Genomic DNA, 25,086 nt, shown 5'->3' on the forward strand with positions numbered 1-25,086 from the left:
CCAGCACCCAGGGTAGCTTCTTCCTCCTTCCCTTCCCTCTGGGTGAAACACAGGACAGTGCCTTGCATAACAAACACTGCCAGTGACCTCTTTTCTCTCTCTCTCTGTCTCTCTCCCCTGTTTGCTTGCCAGGGGACATTCTGTGTGCTCTTTGTGACTCAAGAGCTGTCCACATTTCCAGCACCTCCTCCCTGGGGGCTGTTTGTAGAGGACGAGAGTCAGTTATAAAGAGACTGGCTGGACTGGGGAAGGCAGGAGCAGCACTGGGTACAAAGGACCAGCCTCCACCTCCACCTCGCCTGCCCATCGCCTGTATCCTGAGCACCATGGGGCAGGGCCGGATCCTTGTGGGACTCAGCTTCTTTCTCCTGCTTCTGTTCCTCCTTCCTGGGGACACCTCGGCGTCCGCCACAGAACCGTAAGCTGCTTGCTAGAGGGGTTATCCCACCCCCCCACGACTTCCTTGCTTTCTGCAAAGTCCACCTCTGCCTCTATCCCCCAGAGAGCAACTCTCTTAAATCCCCATGCACAGCTTCGCAAAGGCAGAAGGTAGGTAGGCCGACAACAGGGGGTGCTAGAGCCAGCACTTACCTGATGGCTGAAGGCTAGTTTTGCTGCAACTTACAGAGAGGGGAAGCGGCAAGGCAGTGGGGAGGTCAGCGCAGTGTGGGCGCCTCAGCAGGAACATTGGAGTAGCAGCAAGGAGGTCAGCGCAGTGCAGACACACTCGCAGAAGCATTGGAGTAGCACTTTGGCTGCGTATGCTCTCTGCCAACCTCCCCACTGCGTCACCCGTCCCTCTGCATAAGTGGCAGTGATACAGGCACCTATAAAAATAGCACTGGCTCTTTCTATAGCTAGATAAAGGTAAAGGGACCCCTGACCATTAGGTCCAGTCGTGACCAACTCTGGGGTTGCGGCGCTCATCTTGCTTTATTGGCCAAGGGAGCCGGCATACAGCTTCCGGGTCATGTGGCCAGCATGACTAAGCCGCTTCTGGCGAACCAGAGCAGTGCACGGAAACACCATTTACCTTCATGCCAGAGCAGTACCTATTTATCTACTTGCACTTTGACATGCTTTTGAACTGCTATTTTGGCAGGAGCAGGGACCGAGCAACGGGAGCTCACCCCATCGCGGGAATTAGAACCGCCAACCTTCTGATCGGCAAGTCCTAGGCTCTGTAGTTTAACCCACAGTGCCACCCACATCCCACTATGGTTAAATAGTCATAGTGTGACTCGGGTGGCGCTGTGGGTTAAACCACAGAGCCTAGGACTTGCCGATAGCTAGGTAGTCACGGGGAAAAACAACAGTTGGGAGGAATTCCACCAAGGCTTTTGATGGGCCATAACTATAGTTGGGGCTTTATTTTCAGCCAGAACTTGCTGGAACTCAGTTCTGGCAACCTGTCAAGTGGGCACCATTGCCATTCTAAGAGAACAAGGGAGGCGTTTATGGTGACTTCCAGCACCTCGTTTTCTAGAAAAAAATAGCCCTGGCTATAATGAGGAACCAAAAACAAAGAGCCCCCGGTGTCGTCCTCACTTCCCGGTCCCCCTGACCTTTCCTGCCCACCTCCTCCCAGGCAATACTTGGTTCTGGTGCCCTACTTGATCCACACAGAGACGCCCGAGAAGATCTGTATCCAGCTGAACCACCTGAATGAGTCGGTGACGTTGAGCATCACTCTGGAGCATGGAGGGCAGAACAGGACCCTGCTCACTGACTTGGTGTCCAAGAAGGATATGTTCGGGTGCCTCCCATTCCAGGTGAGCATTTTCTGCTTGCCATTTTGCTCTATGCGCCTAAATTGAGGTTGCCATGCTCTTCACATTGCAGCAGGCACCCTCATGCCAACTGCTATTGTGCTCATATCCATGACTGTTGGTTCCTCTGCTGCCACGAGAGGAGCACTGGGCCATGCTGCGCTGGGGGGGGGGGCACCTGCATGGGGGTTGAAGTGTAGGTGGGTTACCACGAGGCAAGACACAGTGATAACAGCAAGAACTAACAGAACCGGACAAGAGGGGCAAAGCAACTGCCTAAATACATTTCCGAAGGCCTGGGCCACTCCCACTCCCAACGTGATTGGCTGTCTAAAGTTCCAAGCTGAGAAGCATGAGTTTAAGGGCCAATGGCAGAGGTCCAAATCCTGAAATGTTCTGTGATTGGATATCATGTATCGAATCAGAACACAGGGTCTCATAATCCTTAGTCTGGACTCAAGCTCAGGCAAACACAGACCACTGAATACATAATAGGGGTGCCTGCTTCAAACCCCCTCAAAAATTCACACCCAGAGCCATCGCCCCTCTAGCACCTCCTCTCCTCTCCTCTCCATGAAAAAGATGCACCAAATACATCAAAATGCAGTATTTCCTATGCAGTCATACCTCGGGTTGAAGTAGCTTTGGGTTAAGCATTTTCGGGTTGTGCTCCGCGGCAACCCGGAAGTAAAAGAGTGCATTACTTCTGGGTTTTGCCTCTCGTGCATGCGCAGATGCTCAAAATGACATCATGTGCATGTGCGGAAGCAGCGAATCGTGACCCGCGCAGGTGCAGACACAGGTTGTGTTCGCTTCAGGATGTGAACAAGGCTCCGGAACGGATCCCGTTCGCATCCAGAGGTACCGCTGTATTAAGAAAAGGATAGGTGAGGATTAAGAATGTCACATGTACACACTGCTTTCCAAACCAGCAGTGGGAGCCCCCTGGATTCCAGACCAAGCCCTGCTCCTCTATTCCTTTTCCTTCCTTCTCCAGGTTCCCAAATCCAGTGGTTTTTCTAGCTCCCCAGAGACATTCCTCACAGTGGAGGTAAAAGGGGATACGCTGCACTTCAAGAGCCAGAAAGCTGTGCTGGTCAAAGATCTGGACACCCTGCTTTTCATCCAGACAGACAAGCCCATCTACAAGCCAGGGGAGACTGGTAAGTGAGAAGCTGGGTTTACAAGAAGGGAGAACCGCTAGTTAAGTGTCCCCTTTGTAAACAAGGCTCTCTGCAGACCATGTTCAGCCTGTGAACAAGGAGATAGAGAAAGGTGACATGATAGCCATCTTCAAATACCTGAAAGGCTGTCGTCACATGGAAGGGGGAGCAATCTTGCTCTCTGCTGCTGTTTCAGAGGGGTAGGATGTGAGCCAACGGGTTCAAAATGCAAAGAAGGAGATTCTGGAAAGAAGTCAGGGACAACTTTCTGTCGGCAAGAATCGCTCGACAGTGGAATGGACTCTCTCAGAAGGTGGAGGACAGAAGTCTGTCCATAGTTTGGACAGAACTGAGTATACATTACATCTGGGAAATGAGCCCAGTGGTGTAGCGTGGGGGCTGCGGCTCCGGGTGCCATTTTGTGAGGGGGTACAAGCATCTTCTCCCCTGGACTGTAGCAAACGGGAGGGGTGCCCTACGTGCCCCTTAGGGGTGTGCCCTGCATGCCCACCCTGGACAGCATGGACATATGCTCCGCTGCTGAAATGAGTCACTAGAGGGCTGTGACAATTTGTGTCCTGGGTATGCCTGGACGATGTATTGACACATTGCCCAGGACCGGTTGGGGGGCCAGAGCATGACAGCGGCTTCACCTGGCAGTATATCGTAGGTGGGGCTTGCCTGCACCTGACCCCAGTGCCCAGAGGTAGGGACAAGCTACCTCGGCCCCAGCCCCACAAGGGGCTGAGGCAGCTTGTTCCTCCCTCCACTTTTCAACATCACGATGTATTACCATATAGGGAGCTGGTGGCGCTGTGGTCTAAACCAGTGTTCCCCAACCTTGGGCCTCCAGCTGTTTTTGGACTACAATTCCCATCATCCTTGACCACTGGTCTTGCTAGCGAGGGATGATGGGAGTTGTAGTCCAAAACCAGCTGGAGGCCCAAGATTGGGAAACACTGGTCTAAACCACCGATCCTCTTGGGCTTGCCAATCAGAAGGTCGGCAGTTCAAATCCCCATGGTGGTGTGAGCTCCCATTGCTCTGTCCCAGCTCCTGCCAACCTAGCAGTTCGAAAGCATGCCAGTGCAAGTAGATAAATAAGTACCACTCCGGCGGGAAGGTAAATGGCATTTCCATGTGCTCTGGTTTCCGTCACGGTGTTCCGTTGTGCTAGAAGCGGTTTGTTCATGCTGACCACATGACCTGGAAAGCTGTCTGTGGACAAATGCTGGCTCCCTCGGCCTGAAAGTGAGATGAACACCATAACCCCATAGTCACCTTTGACTGGACTTAACTAGCCCTGGGCTCTTTAGACTCGTCTGCCCATGCACTGTCTGAAACCCAAGGGGCGCATTGGCTGCAAGATGCAAAATAAATTGGCATTATTTTCAGTTCTTGTAGCCCATTGCATCTCTACGTGGACACACCAGAGACTGAGCATGTCCTCTTCCATTGAATACTCTGTGCTTGTTAGGGGCAACAGAATGGGGCTTCAAAGGGCACTTACCAGATTATCGCTATATTGGGGTTTGAATTGCACACCTGCAGGTTCAAGTTATGTAATGATAATTGATTGGGAAGTCTTGCATAAGAAACCTGCTTTCTCCAAAGGTCTCACTTTGATGTCATCTGTTCTCCCTACAAACAAATCAGAACGAATGCACCTTGAGCAGTTTGTATGGGAACCCATGAAGAATGGGCCCCTTTTGTATTTGTGTTGAGTGATGCCTGCTGTTTGGGGATTCATTTTATATATATATTTATCTGCACGCAGAGCACCCATGCTACAAATCAGCCACAAGTCATCAGGACACAACTGCAATTGAACTTGCTTTTTTAAAAATCTCATTTCCTTTCCAGTTCATTTCCGTGTTGCCACCCTGGATGAAAGTTTCCGACCTGTTACTGGAAAAGTGAGTTTTTCTCAGTGCCAAAGTATGATATGCAGATGGGTGATCAGAGGGTAATACCCATTTATTTAATTATTTAATGTTAATTAAAGCATCAGTTCAGACCAAAAAGAGCACCCCTAGGACACTTGATGCTAGGAGCTAAATCCTGTACTAACATAACTCTGGAGCTAAATTCTAAAGGTAGAAACTCTGTTTTTTTAAAAACAAAACAAAACCAGTTTTCAGCTCTGTGGAAGGAGTAAATTATAGTTCCACACAGTACAGATCTGGTTAATGGAAAAGTCAGTTTGGATTTTATTTTTTAAAAATAAAGATAGGCTTCTTTTTTTCAAAAAGTTCATTTTGAATTTCAATCTTCCTAGGTTAAAAGGGTTAGGTGGTTTGGTTTTTAAGGTGAAAAATGACTCAGCTGAAAGTTTCAGCTTTCAGTTCAGTTGAAAACCAGCTTAAAAAACTGATCCAGTTTATCAAAGTGAGATTATAAGTGGGAAAACTGTTAAAGTCGCAAACCAACTTTGCTGCCTCCTTAATACCACTGAGTAGCTGGCCAGCAGAGCTTTTCTCTGTGCTAAGGGGACTGCCGAAACCTGTCCCTGAAAACAGGGACGATCAGGTACCTGTTGTGACACGTTTGTCAGGCAATTTGAGGAAAAGCTCTCTCCGCTTCATGTTGAGTGGAATGCTGCCATTATTGCAGCGGCAGGTGAAGTATTTGACATACTACCTTGCCGATCCTGCAGAATTGGTTTCAGCCAAAGAGGCCTGAGGAGGTGGACAAGAATGGGCCCTGTTTTACTTGTTAGAATTGCTGTTTCATTTGCTTTCATATAGTTGTTTTACTGGATTTCGGTTTCATTTTTTAAAAAATAATAGTTTCAAAATAAGATTTGCAAATGCAATAAACGAAACATTGAACTAAAATACATCATAAAATCAACCATAACGGCAAGAGGAGCAAAAATGCATCATCATCATCAACATCAAGCTTTTAAAAAGAATGAAGAGTGTGATGAATGAATGTTGGGATACAACATTCGTATTTATACAAAATATATCAGGTATTCATAAGTGTTGCCAGATAAAATTGTATTGAGTAGGAACATGCCAAACACGAGATTGTTTGGTCATATGAATCGCAAACAGCCTCAAAACAGATGTAAAGTCTGAAGGAGCCACATTGCCCCTGCCAGCACCTTATTCTATGGGTCAGTTTTTTAGAAATGGGAATAAACTCAACTTTTTCAAACCATAAGTTCCAAGAGTGAAAAAGATGAGCTCTTCTATCCTTGAGAGAGTGTTAGGTGAGCGGGGACCAGCAGATATCAAATTAATAGTTGACAGAGTTTTGTTTTGTTTTTTCTTTAATGGATATTGCTTCTATGTTGTCCTCCCCCCATATTAAGCTGTTTAGAAAAGCTTTAAAAGGAATAAATAAGCATAAAATACTGCTGGGGAGGTTGTGCGGTGGGATTTGCCTTTGAGGTAGTTTCTCATTCATTGTCATCTTCGATTTCTCTCCCTGCTCCCTTCTATCTTTTGCTTCCACAGGTCCCATTGATTTACCTCCAGGTAAGTGGCCAGTTCATTTTCACCTCTCATCATAATAACCTATAGCTAGTTTGGGTGGCGCTGTGGGTTAAAGCCTCAGCGCCTAGGACTTGCCGATCGAAAGGTCGGCGGTTCGAATCCCTGCGGCGGGGTGCGCTCCCACTGCTCGGTCCCAGCGCCTGCCAACCTAGCAGTTCGAAAGCACCTCCGGGTGCAAGTAGATAAATAGGGACCGCTTACCAGCGGGAAGGTAAACGGCGTTTCCGTGTGCGGCTCTGGCTCGCCAGAGCAGCGATGTCACGCTGGCCACGTGACCCGGAAGTGTCTCCGGACAGCGCTGGCCCCTGGCCTCTTAAGTGAGATGGGCGCACAACCCCAGAGTCTGTCAAGACTGGCCCGTACGGGCAGGGGTACCTTTACCTTTACCTTTAGTTTGGGTGCAGGGAAACAACGTGCAAAGCAGAATGCAGCTATCCTTTGACGTTTGCATTTATCTGAATTTTGCGATGCAGTTCTCCAGCTGATGTTACCTTGGATAATCTCGGGCAAATATTTGCTACAAACAGAAAAAAGGGGGTTTAGCTATTAACTGTGGCTACAATCATTCAACTACCTGTCAGCAAGTTCTGTTTAACTCAACAGGGCTTGCTTTAGAGTTGCTTTAGAGTTAAAAAACTATATGTCTTTTTGTAAATAATAAATAATAATAATAAATTTTATTTATATCCCGCCCTCTCCAGCTGAAGCCAGGCTCAGGGTGGCTAACAACAATAAAACAATACAACAGTCTAAAATCATTTCATTATAAAATTAATTCAAATCAAATTGATGGCAATCATTGGGCTAGAGTTCTGTGAAGATTGACAAAGGAGGGAGTCAGGCTGTGCCCTGGCCAAAGGCCTGGTGGAACAGCTCTGTCTTGCAGGCCCTGCAGAAAGATGTCAGGTCCCGCAGGGCCCTAGTCTCTTGGGACAGAGCATTCCACCAGATTGGAGCCACAGCCAAAAAAGCCCTGGCTCTGGTTGAGGCCAGCCTAACCTCTCTGTGGCCTGGGACCTTCAAGATGTTTTTGTTTGAAGACCATAAGTTCCTCTGTGGGACATACCAGGAGAGGCGGTCCCGTAGGTACGAGGGTCCTGAAGGCAGCTTTTAATGTTTGATGCATTCCACCCAGCCCCCCGCTCTGTATTTTGTCAGAAGCTGCCCAGAGTGGCTAGGGTAAACCGGTCAGATGGGTGGCGTTTAACAATTGTTGTTGTTGTTATTTAGAGTGCAGGTGCTTAGGAGGTTGTGCTGAATGTAAGAAGGACATGAAGAAGGAATTGTCTTCTCCCTGGCCCCCTTGCAAAAATAAAAATCTATTAATCAGCTTGTTGTAAAATAAAGAAAAGTCAGGTCCTGGACAGAATCAACTCAGCTGAAAACTAGCTTAGCCCCATTGCTTTGGGTTCGAGATCCTCTGGAAGGAGCGGAAAGGAGAGAACTGCACACATTATCTGCAATTTCTTTAAATCAGTATATCCCAGGCATAGGCAAGCTCGGCCCTCCAGATGTTTTGGAACTACAACTCCCATCATCCCTAGCTAACAGAACCAGTGGTCAGGGGTGAGGGGAGTTGTAGTCCCAAAACATCTGGAGGGCCGAGTTTGCCTATGCCTGGTACCGTATTTTTCGCTCCATAAGGCGCACCTACTTTTTTTTGGGGGGGGGGAGAATTCAAGAAAAAAAATACCCCAGCCCCAAAGAGCAGGTCGGGGAGCAGCGGAGCTGGCGGGGGAAGCCTGGGTCCGCCCCCCCCAGCCCCAGGGACCACACATTAGCTCCATAAGACGCACAGACATTTCCCCTTAGATTTTAAGAGGAAAAAAAGTGTGTCTTATGGAGCTAAAAATACGGTATATCCTATTACACATTCAGCTTCCAGACTTGGTAGGTGGCCTTGTTGTAACTTGTCCTGGCAAAGGGCAGGAAAGAAATGATGCTGATGATGGGGTGACGAGGAGGAGTCTAGCTTCAGCAAGCTCTGAGGTTCTCTTTGCCCGCCTGCCTCCCCTTCTCCCAGCCCCTCAGGAGTGAATTTGTTTGCATGGTTCCTCAAACAAACCCTCTGTCTGTTGAAATTGCTGGTTAATTGTCAACGAAGCCCCTCTTTGGAGGGTTTGAAGTAGGGCTGTGTGCAAGCCTGTTGATCTGCCCCCGATTTGCAGCCCCTGGATCAGGCCAATGCTCCCTGTGGCTAGAAAACTCCCCTTCTGTGCCGACAGAGCAGCTCTGGGATCCTAGGAGCCAACTCCACGCCCAATAAAATATCTGAGGGGGCTGGGTTCCCCAAAGTTGATAGGCATTCAAATGGTGTGCGTGTGGCATGTCTTCTGGTCAGTTATGTGGGGCAGAGCTTACCTGGGCCTCCCCAATATTTATGTATTGGCACCCCTTTCTGAGCTGCTGCAGAATCCCTACCGCAAATACAGTAGCAGCAGACCCTCCAAATGTCCCTGTTTTCCAGCCCTAATTTAGAGAAGCCATCCCGGTTTCTGTTTTGACCCAGGAGTGTCCTGCTTTCCCTTAGGATGTCCCTGTTTTCATTGGAGAAATATTGGAGGGTATGGAGTTATCCTACCCCCGAGCTATATAAAGGCAATCCTGTATTTCTTAAGAAAGGGTAGTTTCTTAAATGTTTAATTTTTTTATTATTATTTTTATATATGTTGGAAGTTGCCCAGAGTGGCTGGGGCAACCCAGTAAGATTTGTGGGGTATAAATAGTAAAAATTATCATTATGGAATGGGACACCCCTATTTTCATCAGAGAAATGTTGGAGGGTATTTAGCAAGTGTTTGACCACCTGCCATCCTGAATGCTGGTGGCATCTCATATTTTATGTACTGAACTGTTAACCGCAATACTCCCCTTTCATGCCTATTGCATGGTTCTAGGGCTCTGGAGACAGGGACCTTGCGTGGTCCCTGCTGCAGAAATAGCAATTGCTTTCCATCTCACCTACCCTAGATCATTACACCATTGGATCATTACACTTCTGGAGCCAGAAACAGCAGTCCCTCCTTTTAACCTGTGTGATTCCCCCCACCCTTAACTTTCTTGTGACTTCCAGGATCCCAAGAACAATCGCTTGATGCAGTGGACCGAAGTGGAGCTGAAAGGGGGCCTGGTTCAACTCTCCTTCCCTCTCGGCTCTGAGCCCCCCCAAGGCACCTACAAACTGAAGGTGCAGAAAGTCACCAATGCATGGGAGGAGAGAGCCTTTGAAGTGTCGGAATATGGTGAGGAGGATGGAAAGGTCCCAATTGGGCTGCAGGGTATTGGGTGTTGGGATACTGCCAGGGAGACATAGGCCATCACTGCCTCCACGCCGACTCCGGACTCCGGACGTCCATCGACTTCCCGTAGATACAGTATCAGCAATTAGCGACATGAGCTCCAGAAAATAGTTTTCCACATTCCAGAACTGATGCACCCTCTTTCAGCAGATAATGCACAGCGAAAGTTGCACTCAGGAGAGCATTATTTACAAGTTTATTCAGCGTTGGTCAGAACAAAGAAATAACATGACTGCCTGCTTGCGTGTTCTGGCGCAGAGAGAGAGAGAGAGACAACAGCTCTATCGAAACAGAAACATCCTGTGAACAGGAAATACGCAGGCTGTATGACTCACATAGCCTGCTCCCTTTTAAGGTGGAACGGAAATATCCTAACATTGGGCAACCAGGACGCTGAGCAGAAGGGGGTTGGGGTTCGTGATGTATCTATCCCTTCATTTATTTTCCCTGCTGCCTTGTGGAGTTTGCACCCAACAGGGGCAAATAATAATGAGAAGTGTGGTCATAGGGAACCAGGCAGAAGGCCTTCTCAGTAGTGGCACCCACCCTGTGGAACACCCTCCCATCAGATGTGAAGGAAATAAGCAACTATCTGACTTTTAGAAGACATCTGAAGGCAGCCCTGTTTAGGGAAGTTTTTAATGTTTGATGTTTTATCGTGTTTTTAATATTCTGTTGGGAACCGCCCAGAGTGGCTGGGGAAACTCAGCCAGATGGGCAGGGTAGTAGTAATAATAATAATAATAATAATAATAATAATAATAATAATAATAAATAATACAGTGGAGGAACGGCCGATAGGCTGTTTTGGAATCTTAGAGGTGAGGTTTGCAAGTCCAGCCAAAGCTTTCCTTCACCTCCCCTCTTCTCTCCCCTTCTGTAGTATTACCCAAATTCAAAGTTGTGGTGAAGGCACCTGAGGTCATCACGATTCTGGCCGAGGAACTGAAAGTGACTGTTTGTGGAGTGTAAGTGGGACTTCTCGGTGGGACGAGGGTAGTGGCTCCCAAAGTGGGCAGTACAGCCCCCTGGAGGGTGGTGGGGAGGCAATCTAGGGGAGATGCTGGGAGGCAACGGGGTGTTGGTGGTGGGTGCTGCAGGTGGTGAGTCAGGACTCCTGCTAAGTGACTTTAAACCAGAAGTTGAGAAACTGGCATCACTTCAAGTCCATCCATCACATTCAGAATTTACCTCATTGTGGTTACTAAATGTGGTATCTGTCAGGAGTTCAGCCTACACTCGAGGAGGACCCTGGCAGAGACACATGTCCGACAGGCATGTTCCCCCCCTCCTGGTCGATTGTTTGGGAGTTTCAAAAGCTTTCTTCTGCCTGAACATCACAGCGACCGATGCCAACCGATACTGGCACACTTAGGGATCCGCAGAGTTTGCACACCTTGCATGACAGACCTCAGCAACTCAGCATTTGGGCTAATCTACTTTATTTACATATAAGCACACACGGAGCACTGCAACATGGCTCCCTCTCTCTCTAGCATCAGACAGCAAAGAGAAAAAGAACAAAGGACAATAGTCCCACTTCACGGAACACAGTAACACAAACATCCTGTCTCTGTCACTTCCCAACATATACCGTCATGTGAAAGACAACAATCCCATGACTGCAATCATGGAGCAGGAATTCTAACAGTATCTAAGACCCTTTCTCTACCACAGACCCTGGAGAGAAGCTGCTGGAAGTCAGAGTAGACAATATTGGTCTAGAGGGATGGAAAGTCCAATCTAGTAACTTCTTCACCAAACTCCGGACAATAAGCACCCACGAAAAATATACATATAAAGATTTTTTTAAAGAGGCAGTCTTGTCAATGTTCCCTATATCTCTGTATCCTTTCTGAGGTCTTCCCCACACTAACTGCCACACAACCAGGGCTGTTTTTAGCATATGTGGCACCGGGGTGCAAAAAACTGCCCAGCACCCGGGTGCCCCACACCCCTAGTGCCTATGGGTAAGCTGACCCTGCACACAACTCTGTGTCGGAGCAGTTTTTCTTACACCCCAGAGTTTCCCCCACAAAAACCTGCTCTTTAAAGCTTAAATGCAACAAATCTGGATTTTCCGTGGTTTGCCATTTGCTCTGATTCAGCGGTAGAGAGTGGGTTTTCACGGGGAAAGCTCTGGAGAAAAAAGAATCCCCAAAATGAGCACTCATAGCTTTAAAGCATAGATCCTGACTGCAAAGCACGGAGGAAATATAAGTGTAAATAAGCCCTTGATCAATGCTATCTATGACTGTTTCTGTCTCCAGGTACACCTATGGGATGCCCGTTCCTGGACAGGTGAAGATACGTGTTTGCCGGAAATACAACGATGCCGCAAACCGACGGTACAGCGGTTACACAAGCGCATGTTCCTGGGCAGAGCTGGGGGGTGTATGTGAAGAGTTCAGTGGAGAGGTGAGTCTCCAAAATAAAACTTAGGCTCAATACAGATTTACAGTCTTAGCTGGGAAGGGTTGGAGCTCAGTAGAAGAACATCTCCTTTGCATGCAGGAGGTCTCAGGTCTGATTCTCAGCATCCCCAGTTGGGGCTGGGAGTTAAAGGAAGCTAACGGAAGACTTGGACAGCCAAAGGCTTCTCAGTGGTGACAACGTGCCCCAACAGAGGACTTGATTTCTGCCAGAAGCTGGACTTTTAGTGCTGCAGCTCCAGCCATCTGGACTAAATTACCAGTTGAAATTAGACAGCTACCCATCATCAAGCCATTTGGGCAGCTATTTCACACACCCCCAAAACAAAAACAAAAACAACAACAACAACAAGTCTTCTCCCGGAGTGAGAGTCAGCCATTCTAGATATAGCATATAGATGACCCTTGGGGTCCGTTCCAACTCTTCACTTCTATGATTCCATGTTCTTTGAATTCTATAAATGGCTTTATTGTTGTTGAGGCGTTCACAAAGTAAAGGAAGGATTGAACTCTGATTAATAAGAATACACACAGAGGCTTGAACCAGCAAGTCTCTGGGAAGGGTGCGTATGATAGTCTCTCTCTGAGTCTCCAGCCCCCTTCAGCCCAGGTCATTTTATTCACAAAAGAACTTTTTACAGAGTGTGCGTAAGAACCAATCAGATTTCCTCTGAGCATTTAAACAAACCCCAAGTGGGGACAAAGTTAAACTATAAACACTAGTTAGGCATGCATACTTTGGAGTAAATGAATGAAAACAACAAAGGGGTGCATGCAGCAGTCATCAACAATCAGTACACATGATAAGAAGGATGGCCCAGGAGGACAGCGACCATTATCACCTTAATGGGAAACCTGTTTCCTGGCCCTAAGATTAACGTCCAAAGATTAATATATAAGAAAGCTACACTGACGAAACTGCCCATTAACTTTGAGGACCCAGGACGCCTGCCTGTCTAAGTGTATACGTGACTTGTGAAGCAAGAGAGAAATGGGCAGTAGAGGAAATGGCCAGAGGTGCAGAGGGTTGTGGGATTTGATCAGAAATTATTGTCAATGAATCAAACCCAGTCAACACAATGCATTCATCATGGACACAATGGCTTGATGCATATTTTATAATTCCTCATAGTAATCCCACCCGACCCCACACTATGGATATTGGCACTCCTACAGTTGTTTGTTGTTTTTAATTTGGGATGATGTTGTTTATTTATTTAAATGACTTTTACAGCTTGCTTTCTCCCCACAAAAACCTCAGAAGTGGCTTGCTCAAAAATAAATTTCACTGATAAATATAACTATAGTATTTAAAATATAAAACACAGCAGCATTAATACCAACATTTAAAAATAATAATTTCACATTGCTCTCTGAAACAAAATAAAAAGGGGGTAGGGAGAGAGAGAGAGAGAGAGAGAGAGAGAGAGAGACTGACTTTCAGCATCTACCTAAAGATGGGAAGGGAAAGATTTGGATAAATTTCCCAGAGAAAATTCCAGAGTTACAGTGCCACTGTCAACCAGGCCCTGTTGCTAGGACCCATCTATCAAATATCTGCTAACAACGGGCTAGAGAGCAGGTCCTCTGATGCTAAGCTGAAGACCCAGGCAGGTTCATATATTTCAAGGTGCTCCTTTAAGAAATCTGCTTCTGGGTCATTAAAGACTTTAAAGGCTTACAGCAGCACTTCCACACTGCCGCCGCTGCCAGCTTCTTCTTGCTGCTGCCTGGTCTGGTCTGGTGTGGTTCTCTCCCGTGCTCAGCGCTGCGCTGGGCTGCCGCTGCACTGTCCCTCCCCCAGATAGTCCCTCGCTCTCTCTCCACACCGCACGCCTGGCACCCACCCCCTCCACAGTGGGCGGCGACCCGGCGGCTCGGATCGGATTCGCACAGCCAGCACTGCAGTGAGAGAGAGTGAGTGAGCCAGGTAGGGGCAGAGAGCTGTGAGTGCGAGCGCGCCCCCCCCCCCGATGTTGTGCCCGGTGCGGCTGGCCCCCCCTGCACCCCCCACGCTACGCCACTGCACTGTGGTGTTGCGGAAAGAGCCAGTTGGCTTGGGTAGGTCTGGGTTGCAGAAGTAGACCCAGAATGTGTTTCTGTCATGATTCAAACATGGGCAGGTTTGGAATTTGGAGTCACTTTTGTTGTTTTTAGAATTTGTAAAGATGGTTTTATTGTTTAGTCATTTCCAGAGTTTGAAACACTGGCATGGTTTGCAGAGCTTACGTTCTTGTGTTTTATCCTACTTTTATCTCGTAAACAGCTTCAGTGGCTTCTATGGTTTGTAATTTTGTTTAATAGTAGTATAGCAATAATAACGCTAGGACAGAAAAAGAAAGAAAGAAATTGTCGTTGTTAACAACTTTGCAAATCTTTGGCTTCCCAAATAGGCCGATGCAAACGGCTGCTTCTCTCAGGTGGTGAAAACGAAAGTTTTTCAGATGAAGAGGGATTCGTCTGAGATGAAACTTGAAGTGGAGGGCAAGATCGTTGAGGAAGGCACCGGTAGGTTTTGTGGAACAGAAGGGCTGGGTGTGCCGATCAGAACTGGGCTGGGGGCAGCGTGGCCACAGAAAGTCCATGTTGGGGCATGTGCAGATTGCCCATTCAACACAACAGCAGGTTGTGCTGACCAGTGGCTGAACATTCACTTTCCATTCAGAAGGACCCAGGTTCAGCAGCCAGCCTCGGACAGCTATTTTCCAATCCTGAAGGCTGGCTAGAGAATCCTTTCTGGAACTCTGGAGAGCCTCTTCCAGTCAGTGTAGGCAACTTTCTACATTCCTGTTTAAATAGAGGGTCATAGCTCAGGGTTAGAGCATCAGCCTCGCATGCGAAAAGATCGCCAGCTCAACATCTCCATGCAGAGCTGGGAAATATCCCTTTCCAGAAGCACTGCTGGCAGCCAGTGTTGACAAAACTGGGCTTGATGGACCATGAATCTGACTTATTGTATTTTTTAATTTTTCGAAACAGAAATTTATTTATTTGATTTTCCATACTAAAATTTACATTCACACCACAACCGATTATATAAAAAGCAAGATTCCCAAGAATCTCCTGGACTTCCCTCCTCCCCTTTGTGGATCTCATTCTTAAACTTTTCCTACTGCATCTTTTATAACAGTCCAGATTTTTATATCTCCATTATATCCATTGTTGTCGTTACATTACAAGTGTTATTGCAATCCCGCTAATGGTTTTAACTGTTTGCAATGGTTTTTAAGATAAATTATAAATTTCCCCCATTCCTTATTAAAAATTTCTGATTTCTGATTTTTCCGGTCGTTTTTGCCATTTCAGCATAGCCCATCAACTTGAGCTGCCATTCTCTTGCGTGGCGAGTTCCTGCCCCCCTCCCCAGTGGAAATAAAGACACATGACACAAATATTAAGGTTAATGGGCTAAATAAGGCCACAATTTTATTGGTTACAGTTGATGAGTGGTATTGGCTTAGGCATTGGTCCTAACCAACTATATCCGACTTCAGGCCGTCCGCTTGAAGTCTGGGAAGGGTTAACCACCAGTAGGGGGAGTCCTGCTGATGCACATCAACTAGGAACTCCCCCAGGGTCACCGCTTGGGGGCATGCCTTAGGCCCTCACCTCCATAGGCTTTGGACAGGGCCATGCCCCCCCCCCCCAGAATCCTTTATCGGACTACCCTTCAATATGTGGGGCAGGTGATGGCACTTCCTCCCCTCTTCCAACTACAGAACAATACCAATGCCTAACCGCCAATACCAAGAAAGTTGTGGTTTGCTACGAGGTAGGCGAAAACCAAATGGCTGGTGCCAAATTGCCAAGTGGAAATTTCCTACCAGGCCCCTCAACGGCGACCAACCGAGGTCCATAGCAAGGTCAAGGAACGCAAACCTTATAGGGCGGGAGGGTGGACAAAACTAGAACAGCTGGCAGGCGGCAAAGAGGGAGATCCTCAGCCGCGTCCTTCCTTAAATAGGGCAGGCCATGCCCCCAGAGCCAGCCGATTGGCTGGCCAGGGGATGACGCTGCTAGGAATCCCCCAATCACGCAAGGCTCGGCCCGCAACTCCACCTCCTTCAAAGGGTGGAAGTGGCTTTCTGGTAAGGATTTTGTCTTCTTTCCATCTCTGGGGAAATAGCATCCACACAGCTGTCATCGCATACATAAACAGACTTTTCTGTTCCCTTGGAATCTCAGCACCTAAAAGAAAAGCTTCTGGCTTTTTTGTAAATGAATCTAACTTATTGTAAGGCACCTCCTCACCTTTCCCACTAAATTTGTTGTTTCATTTTTCGCAGGGGTGGAACTGACCGGAAATGCTTTCTCCACAATTACTGCAACTCTCAGCACAGTTACCTTTGAAAAGGTGGACACTTACTACAAGCCTGGTATCCCACTTTTTGGGCAGGTATTATTATTATTATTATTATTATTATTATTATTATTATTATTATTACTACAGTGGTGCCCCGCAAGACGAATGCCTCGCAAGATGAAAAACTCGCTAGACGAAAGAGTTTTCCGTCTTTTGAGGTGCTTTGCAAGACGAATTTCCCTATGGGCTTGCAAGTTTTTTTTCCTTTCCCCCCCTTTTTCTAAGCTGCTAAGCCGCTAATAGCCGCTAAGCTGCTAATAGCGCTAATCCGCTAAGCTGCTAATAGGGGTGCTTCACAAGACGAAAAAACCACAAGACGAAGAGACTCGCGGAACGAATTAATTTCGTCTTGCGAGGCACCACTGTATTAATAAATTAAATTGGTATACTACCCTATACCCATAGATCTCAGGGTGGTTCACAAGATAAAATAGCAATATAAAAACCACAAAACACATAATAAAACTAAAGACAACTCAATAATCCCCCTGTAAAATGGAATTTAATGGAAAATGCAACTTAAGCTATTCTGAAATAAGACACTGCAGTGCTCCCAATGTATTTGCCAATGTAGTTCCCTGTCTGAAATAAAAGTCTTTGCTGTGTATTGGCCTCTGCCCACCCAGGCGAAGCTCGTGGACGGTGTCAGTGTTCCGATGGCCAACAAAACCGTTGAGATCCGTGTTGATCAATCAGGACACAGAATCAACTACACAACTGACCACCAGGGGATTTTCCAGTTTTCCGTCAACACGACCGGCCTCACGGATAGTTCTATCAGGATCCAGGTGAGTGTTCCTGGGGACTGGAGGGGAAACAAGGGAGAGCTTTCACATTAACCAAGCCTGATGAGGAACAACTGAGGGAGTCGGGTATGTTTAGCCTGGAGAAGAGGAGACCAAGTGGAGATGAAATAGCCATCTTCAGATATCTGAAGGACCATCAGCACATGGAAGATGGAGCCAGTTTGTTTGCTGCTGCTGCTCCAGAGGGTAGTTAGAAAGGAGATTCTGGCTAAACATTAGGAAGAAGGATAAGAGCTGTTTGGCAGTGGAAGAGAGGACCCTGGAATGTGGTGGACTTTATCTTTATCTTAGATTTATCTTTTAATCTGCTTCTTTGTTGATTTTAATTGTTTTCTTCCAATGTTTTTAAATAGGTGGTTTTGATTTTATTTTATTTTTACTGTTGATTTCATTATTTTATTCTTTTGCTAAAATGTTTTGAGTGTGGGTTTTGTTTTGTTTTTTTACAGTCAAGCGGTACGTGAATTTTATGAAATAAAGAAAATTATTACTGTCGTACCTTGTTTGTCGAATGGAATCCGTTCCGGAAATCCATCCGACTTCTGAAAACATTTGACAACCAAGATGCGGCTTCTGATTGGCTGCAGGAGCTTCCTGCAGCCAATTGGAAGCCGCATTGGACATTCGGCTTCCAAAGAACGTTCACAACCCGGAACACTCGCTTCCGGGTTTGCGGTGTTCGGGACCCAAAACGTTTGACTCACAAGACATTTGGGATCCAACTATGACTGTATTGCATTTTGTTGTACGCTAACGTCATTGAGGCATCCGTGCCTTTCCTCTCCCCTCTTTTTGTTTTTGTTTTTAAACCAGGCAATTTATAATTCAGGCTTGGTATGTCATGAATGGGGCTGGCTCAGTCCTCATCACCAGGGCGCGTCTCATTCAGCCTCGCGCTTTTATTCACCAAGCGAAAGCTACCTCCACATTGAGCCCGTTCCTGGGACTTTAAGCTGTGGTCATACTCAGCCAGTTCGAGTGCATTACAGCCTGAAGCCTGGGCTGGTGGAAGATAAGAAGATTCACTTTCACTACCTGGTAAGCCCAAATGGAGAGATCTTTGTTTCAGTGCCTTGGGCTAGAACAGTGAGGGACCACCCAGGGGGGCTGAATCTGCCATTGACCAGTGCCATCTCTGTGTGTTGGTTGCTGCACGTGCAAATAGGTCAGAGAGGAAGCTGGGCATTGGTCTGATGACTGTTGATAAGACGGGGTTAGGTGGCTTGGAGCGGAAACGATCGATATTATAGCAGCCGTATTTGCCTTATACATATGAAGTCCCTGACATTGTCAGGTGGGGCACTATGGGCAACTTCTGAGATTTGGTTCGCCTCTGCCAGGGGCTGAACCTTAGGGTGGCAGAGATTGGGGCTGCCATATTTCCAAAATTTCCTGGACCTAGCTGGGATTTAGGCCCCGTAAACAGTGTCTGGGTGGGAAATAGCTCAAAATAGCTCAAAACTATTTTTTGGCCAAAAAAGCTTTTTGAAATATGTCCTGGCAAAGCCCTTGCCAACATAGGTTCTGCTTTCTTTCAGACATCCTTTAAAAAACTGCATTGTTCAAGCAAGCCCTTAGAACATGAAGTTTTTCTTCTTCTACCAGTTAGCTTCTGTCAAAGCTTTTACTGTTCTTATCGTTCTACTACTGTGTTCCTTGTGTTGTACCTCATCTTACTATATTGCCTATGAAAAATACATATTCCTAGAGTGTTTTTAGCAATCAAGCCCTCTTCCCAGAGAACTCTGAGGATTGTATCTCTGTGACGAGAATGGGGCTTTATCTTAATAGCTTGCAGCATGTGTAGAACCACGAGTTTTGTTAGGGGGGCAGACCTTTCGTTGGGGGGCGGCAGAACCTCAGCTAGTTATTTTATATCGACTTTTATTGATTTGGGGGGGCAGTTGCCCCTCCCTGCCCCGCCATTGGCTATGCTCATGGATTTCAGCACCCTTAACAAACCATTTCCCAGAATTCTTCAGGGGAAGCCACGGCTGTTTAAAGTGGTATGGAAACTGCTTCGAAGGTAAAGTGCAGATGGGGTCTCTTGTAAAACAGCAGAGAGATCCTGGAGGAGGGCATGCTCCTAGTGGGGCATGCTCTAGTTATCTCCCGCTTGGACTACTGCAATGTGCTCTATGTGGGGCTACCTTTGAAGGTGACCCAGAATTACAACGAATCCAGAATGCAGCAGCTAGACTGGTGACTGGGAGTGGCTGCCGAGACCATATAACACCGGTCCTGAAAGACCTACATTGGCTCCCAGTACGTTTCCAAGCACAATTCAAAGTGTCGGTGTTGACCTTGAAAGCCCTAAACGGCCTTGGCCCAGTATACCTGAAGGAGCGTGTCCACCTCCATCGTCCAGCCCGGACACTGAGGTCCACCTCCAAGGGCCTTCCACTAGACAGAGGGCCTTCTCGGTAGTGGCGCCTGCCCTGTGGAATGCCCTCCCATCAGATGTCAAGGAAATAAAACAAGTATCTGACTTCTAGAAGACATCTGAAGGCAGCCCTGTTTAGGAAAGTTTTTAATGTTTGATGTTTTGTCGTGTTTTTAATATTCTGTTGGAAGCTGCCCAGAGTGGCTGGGGAGACCTGGCCAGATGGGCAGGGTATAAGTCATCATAAATTATTATTTGCGTGACGAGTTCCCGACCCCCCCCCCCCAATGGAAATAAAGACACATAGCACAATTATTAAGGTTGATGGGCTAAATAAGGCCACAACTTTATTGGTTACAGCAGTTACAGCTGGCAGGCGGGGAAAGAGGGAGATCCCCGGCCGCGTCCTGCATTAAAAAGGGCAGGCCACACGCCCAGAGCCAGCCGATTGGCTGGCCAGAGTGTGACGCAGCTGGGAATCCCCCCAATCGCGCAGGGCTGGCCTCCAGCTGCTGTGTGTGCGGTGGGGCTGTGAAGCCCGCAACCCCACCTCCTCTGTAGGGCGGATGTGGCCTATTATTTATTTATTTATTTATTTATTTATTTATTTTTATTGGGACGCAGGTGGCGCTGTGGGTTAAAGCCTCAGCGCCTAGGACTTGCCGATCGAAAGGTCGGCGGTTCGAATCCCTGCGGCGGGGTGCGCTCCCGCTGCTCGGTCCCAGCGCCTGCCAACCTAGCAGTTCGAAAGCACCTCCGGGTACAAGCAGATAAATAGGGACCGCTTACCAGCGGGAAGGTAAACGGCGTTTCCGTGTGCGGCTCTGGCTCGCCAGAGCAGCGATGTCACGCTGGCCACGTGACCCGGAAGTGTCTCTGGACAGCGCTGGCCCCTGGCCTCTTAAGTGAGATGGGCGCACAACCCCAGAGTCTGTCAAGACTGGCCCGTACGGGCAGGGGTACCTTTACCTTTACATTATTATTATTATTATTATTATTATTATTATTATTATTATTATTGCAGTTAATCCTGGTTAATCAATGGAGGCTGGTCCATTAGGGCAAAATGGACACAACCTCACTAACCTCAGCCAGACCCCATCTACCTACCTTCTTCCTTAGAACTAGTCCAGGGCTTGTCATTGCTTGTCGCCTTCCTTCTGCTGAGTTTCAGTGTTGCCCTTAGTCACAGCATGGTAGAGTATGGGACAGATTTACAACCAGCAGTTTCCATCTGCCATTGCCTCTGTCGCCCCCTACTGTTGGGCTCCCCACGTTCCACCCTGCCAGTTGCAAGGGCCACAGACATTCGCCTCTTCCGCCCTCATCAGGGGTCATCCTCCTTCCTTGCAGGTGATGGCTAAAGGGGGCGTCGTACATTCGGGGATCCATGTTCAGCCTGTGGAACATAGTGAAGGTAAATGCCACCTCCTTTCCATTTCTCTACTTGAATGCCAACCTGGTGGGAGTCAGCCACGTGCGATTTCCGTTCCAGTTGAAATGGTGCTGTCCCACCTGGAATGGTTTTGCTGCTTCTCCTTCTGTCTGATTTTAAAAATGCGCATTGTGTTGTTGTAACTCCCACACCCCTCTTGGGCCTCATGAGGAAGGCCAGGTAAGGAATTTTACAAATCAATAAATGGTGAAGATTTGATGTTCTCTCCCCCCCGCCCCCGCAAACAGTTTTTGATCTGGGCTTCCACTGAAATGAGGCTGCATTTTAAGTTGTATCCGGTTTTTAAGTTGTATTTTAATCATTTGTTTTTATACCTGATGTTAGCCGCCCTGAGCCCGGTCTTGGCCAGGGAGGGCGTGGTTTCTTACCCCCATCACCAGAAGTTTAAAGGTTTTAATTTATTCCACGGAACCAACTTAGCATCAATATTACACTCAAATATTACTGCCATTTGTTTGTTTTGCCATATATGCATTATTGTACTAATACTGGTTATTGCTGTTTAATCTGGCATGCAAGACAGTAAAGGTAAAGGTAAAGGGACCCCTGACCATTAGGTCCAGTCATGGCCGACTCTGAGGTTGCGGTGCTTATCTCGCTTTATTGGCCGAGGGAGCTGGTGTACAGCTTCTGGGTCATTTGGCCAGCATGACAAAGCCGCTTCTGGTGAACCAGAGCAGCACACAGAAATGCTATTTACTTTCCTGCTGGAGCGGTACCTGTTTATCTACTTGCACTTTGACGTGCTTTCGAACTGCTAGGTTGGCAGGAGCAGGGACCGAACAATGGGAGCTCACCCATCACGGGGATTCGAACTGCCGACCTTCTGATCGGCAAGTCCTAGGCTCTGTGGTTTAACCCACAGCGCCACCCACGTCCCTTTATGCAAGACAGTAGCCGTAGATAATGAATTATTTTGCATATTGAAGTGCAAGGGGAAGTTATTGGGTTGTTTTTATTTTGATTATGTATTTTGTGGTTTTATATTCTTATGTTATCCTGTGAACCGCCCTGAGACCTGCAGGTATAGGGTGGTATATAAATTTAATATAAAAATAAAAATAAAAAATAAAATAAACATAAACATAAACATAAACATAAACATAAACATAAAAAAATAAGATCTTGTCCAGCATCTTATTCTCACAGTGGCCAACCAGAGGACAGTTATGGGAAGCCCACAAACAGGATTTGAACTCAAGGGCCCACTCTCCTCCTGCTGCTTCCAGCTACTAGCATTCAGGAGCATCACTGCCTTGTTACAAGAAAATAACATGCTATGCAAATGCCCTCCAGAGTGTTGCTAGAGTTATGAGTGCCACATGGAACTGAGGGCTTTTGACTTCTGGTTCTCATGCCGACTCCTTCAGTGTTTCCTCAGTTTTATCCTCGTTGGTTGTCTTGAGAGCTGAAGCTCGGGCAAAGAGACCACATTGGAATTAATTCTCATAACCTCTCTCTCCTTTGCCTGCTTTTGTGATTCTCTGCTTACCAGCCAAGGGCGTATTCTCTCTGGACCTCCCTGTGGACGCAGACATTGCTCCCTTGGCCCGCTTGCTTCTGTACACAGTCTTGCCCAGCGGAGAACTTGTTGCTCACTCGGCAGACTTCCCTGTTGAAAACTGCTTCAGAAACAAGGTAAGGCTGTGGGGACTCTCTGAGGCCTGTTGGTTTCTGTTTCCCTCACTGAGCAGCAGCTGCAAGTCACAGGACTATGTTTATCATTCCACAGTCCAGATACTGTTGGATTCCCACGGGAAAGGGAGACGGGATGTGACGTTTCCTGTTTCCTTTGTACTGTCGGTTCTTTGTTGGAGTTGCTCTCTGCTTCTCCCAGAGACAAGATGTATATTTGTATGCTCTCTGCATAGAGTAGTAATAAAGCTTAGCAATGTAGCCATACCTGCCTCATCCTTTCATTGCGGACTCTGGGTGTTTATACTCTGCTGGGCTCAAGCCAAGATGAGCCGTATCAGCTCGGAGGCCAATAGCTAGTTCGTTCTCCAGGACATCACCGAAGATGTCATTTTGTTCACCCAATAGCGCATCGCCTTTACTGGTTGGGCCAGGAAATATCAGCTCGTTGGCAGTGGCAGAGGGCAACCCAATGAAACAAAACAAAAACAAAGAGGGATTATTTCATGCTGTTATGTACAGGAACAAATTCAACAAAGGCTTTTTTTTATGTGTCCAGGTGGAATTGTGGTTCACTGAGCCCAAAGGGCTCCCTGGCAGCCAAACTCGACTCGTTCTTGCATCCGCCAAAGACTCCCTCTGTGGCATCCATGCTGTTGACAAGAGTGTCTATCTCTTGAAACCCGAAGCTGAGCTCTCCCCTCGGACTGTGAGTCTCGAGCTGCCTTTAAAACTGTCTTCAGGTAGAACATTTCCAGAGCTGTTTTCTCTCCTGCTCCACCACCACCCATACTGCCTCTTTGGTGCCATTCTTACTTACTACTATCATTACTATTGAGAGCCAGTTGGTGTAAGAGCGGTTGTCTCGTAATCTTGTGAACCGGGTTCGCGTCTCTGCTCCTCCACATGCAGCTGCTGGGTGACCTTGGGCCAGTCACACTTCTCTGAAGTCTCTCAGCCCCACTCACCTCACAGAGTGTTTGTTGGGGGGAGGAAGGGAAAGGAGAATGTTAGCCGCTTTGAGACTCCTTAGGGTAGTGATGAAGCAGGATATCAAATCCAAACTCTTCTTCTTATAATAATAATTATTTCAATTCATTACTCGTCCTTCTTCTTAAGGTCCCAGGGAAGGCTACAACAATTAAAACACTTATTTGATATTAAAACAATATACAGTGGTACCTTGGTTTTTTGAACGTCTCTGTTGACAAACGTTTTGGAACTCAAACGCTGTAAACCCAGAAGTAAATGCTTCCGTTTTCAAATGCACCTCAGAAGTCGAACTTCTGAGGTGGCTTCCTGTTTGAGTTTTCCATACGATTTGAGGCTTCCGTATTTCAAACATTTCGAACAGATTACGTTCAAAAACCAAGGCGCCACCGTATTGCACAATATTTTTAAAAGGTTAAAACAACTTAAAATTACAAAAGAAAATAAGGTAGCAGAGGCAGAAACATCTGGAAAGCCAAACAAACTTTGGAGAAACAAGCAATGGTTGGTTTGGTCAAATGTGGAACAGCCTGTGGTTAACTTGTGGTTTGTTAAACACACCATGGCTTCAGCTCAAACCAGGCCAATATAAGTCAGGCAGTTTGAACACCCTAAGGTGCTGTTGTACATACCTTACCTGGGAGTAAGTCCCAATGTGACTAAAATCTGAATAGACGTGTCCAAGATTGCACTGTAGGTTCCATATAAAAAGGCAAAGCATTATTCTGATTATAAGATGAGCTGAGGATGAGGGATGAGTAGAACCGAAGAGCATTTCCACTTTTGAAAATGTGTGGGAAAACATGGAGCAGACCTATTTCCCTGTGCCAAAAGTCAGCAATAGATGGTGGCACCTGGAATCAATTTGGCAATAGTGTAGAATTATGTATCTACACAATTTGGCAATTAGTGTAGAATTTTCCCCTCCCCTACCTAGATAGGACAAGTGCTGGGTATAAAGGACTGGGGGATGACCACCAGTATCGGAAGTATCGAAGCATTTTGGGTCGTGCTGAATTGTGACTACATCATTTTCAGATTTATGACTTGCTACCTGTGAAGAACCTCAAAGGCTATCCACATGATAACCCTCATTTGAACGAAATGACCACTCGTCCCTGTGTCACAAGGAAAGCAATTATTGTGGATGGCATCCGCTACAACCCTGATTCTTATACTTACGGTGAAGGGGACGCCTATGAAATTCTCAAGGTGAGCACTAAAGGTCACTGAAATACAGTGGTACCTCGGTTTCTGATCGTCTCCGTTGACAAACGTTTTGGAATT

At 47.0% G+C, this 25,086-nt stretch overlaps 1 protein-coding gene across 1 annotated transcript in view; it reads left to right on the forward strand.

The window, feature by feature from the left end:
• The first annotated feature begins 260 nt into the window (after nt 1-260).
• The window catches only part of LOC307205430 (alpha-2-macroglobulin-like), a 67,312-nt gene continuing 42,486 nt past the window's right edge, over nt 261-25,086 (forward strand). Inside the window, exons 1-16 of the mRNA XM_079957800.1 lie at nt 261-418; nt 1,589-1,772; nt 2,767-2,932; nt 4,796-4,848; nt 6,397-6,417; nt 9,509-9,677; nt 10,618-10,702; nt 12,005-12,152; nt 14,560-14,674; nt 16,453-16,562; nt 17,156-17,317; nt 18,149-18,373; nt 21,072-21,135; nt 22,670-22,812; nt 23,369-23,518; nt 24,838-25,011. Coding sequence (XP_079813926.1) covers nt 327-418; nt 1,589-1,772; nt 2,767-2,932; nt 4,796-4,848; nt 6,397-6,417; nt 9,509-9,677; nt 10,618-10,702; nt 12,005-12,152; nt 14,560-14,674; nt 16,453-16,562; nt 17,156-17,317; nt 18,149-18,373; nt 21,072-21,135; nt 22,670-22,812; nt 23,369-23,518; nt 24,838-25,011 — 2,061 coding nt within the window. The 5' untranslated portion in view covers nt 261-326. The remainder of the gene's footprint in view (nt 419-1,588; nt 1,773-2,766; nt 2,933-4,795; nt 4,849-6,396; nt 6,418-9,508; nt 9,678-10,617; nt 10,703-12,004; nt 12,153-14,559; nt 14,675-16,452; nt 16,563-17,155; nt 17,318-18,148; nt 18,374-21,071; nt 21,136-22,669; nt 22,813-23,368; nt 23,519-24,837; nt 25,012-25,086) is intronic.

The sequence above is a fragment of the Podarcis cretensis genome (assembly GCF_951804945.1).
Source record: "Podarcis cretensis genome assembly, chromosome: 2".
NCBI classification, from domain to species: Eukaryota; Metazoa; Chordata; class Lepidosauria; order Squamata; family Lacertidae; genus Podarcis; species Podarcis cretensis.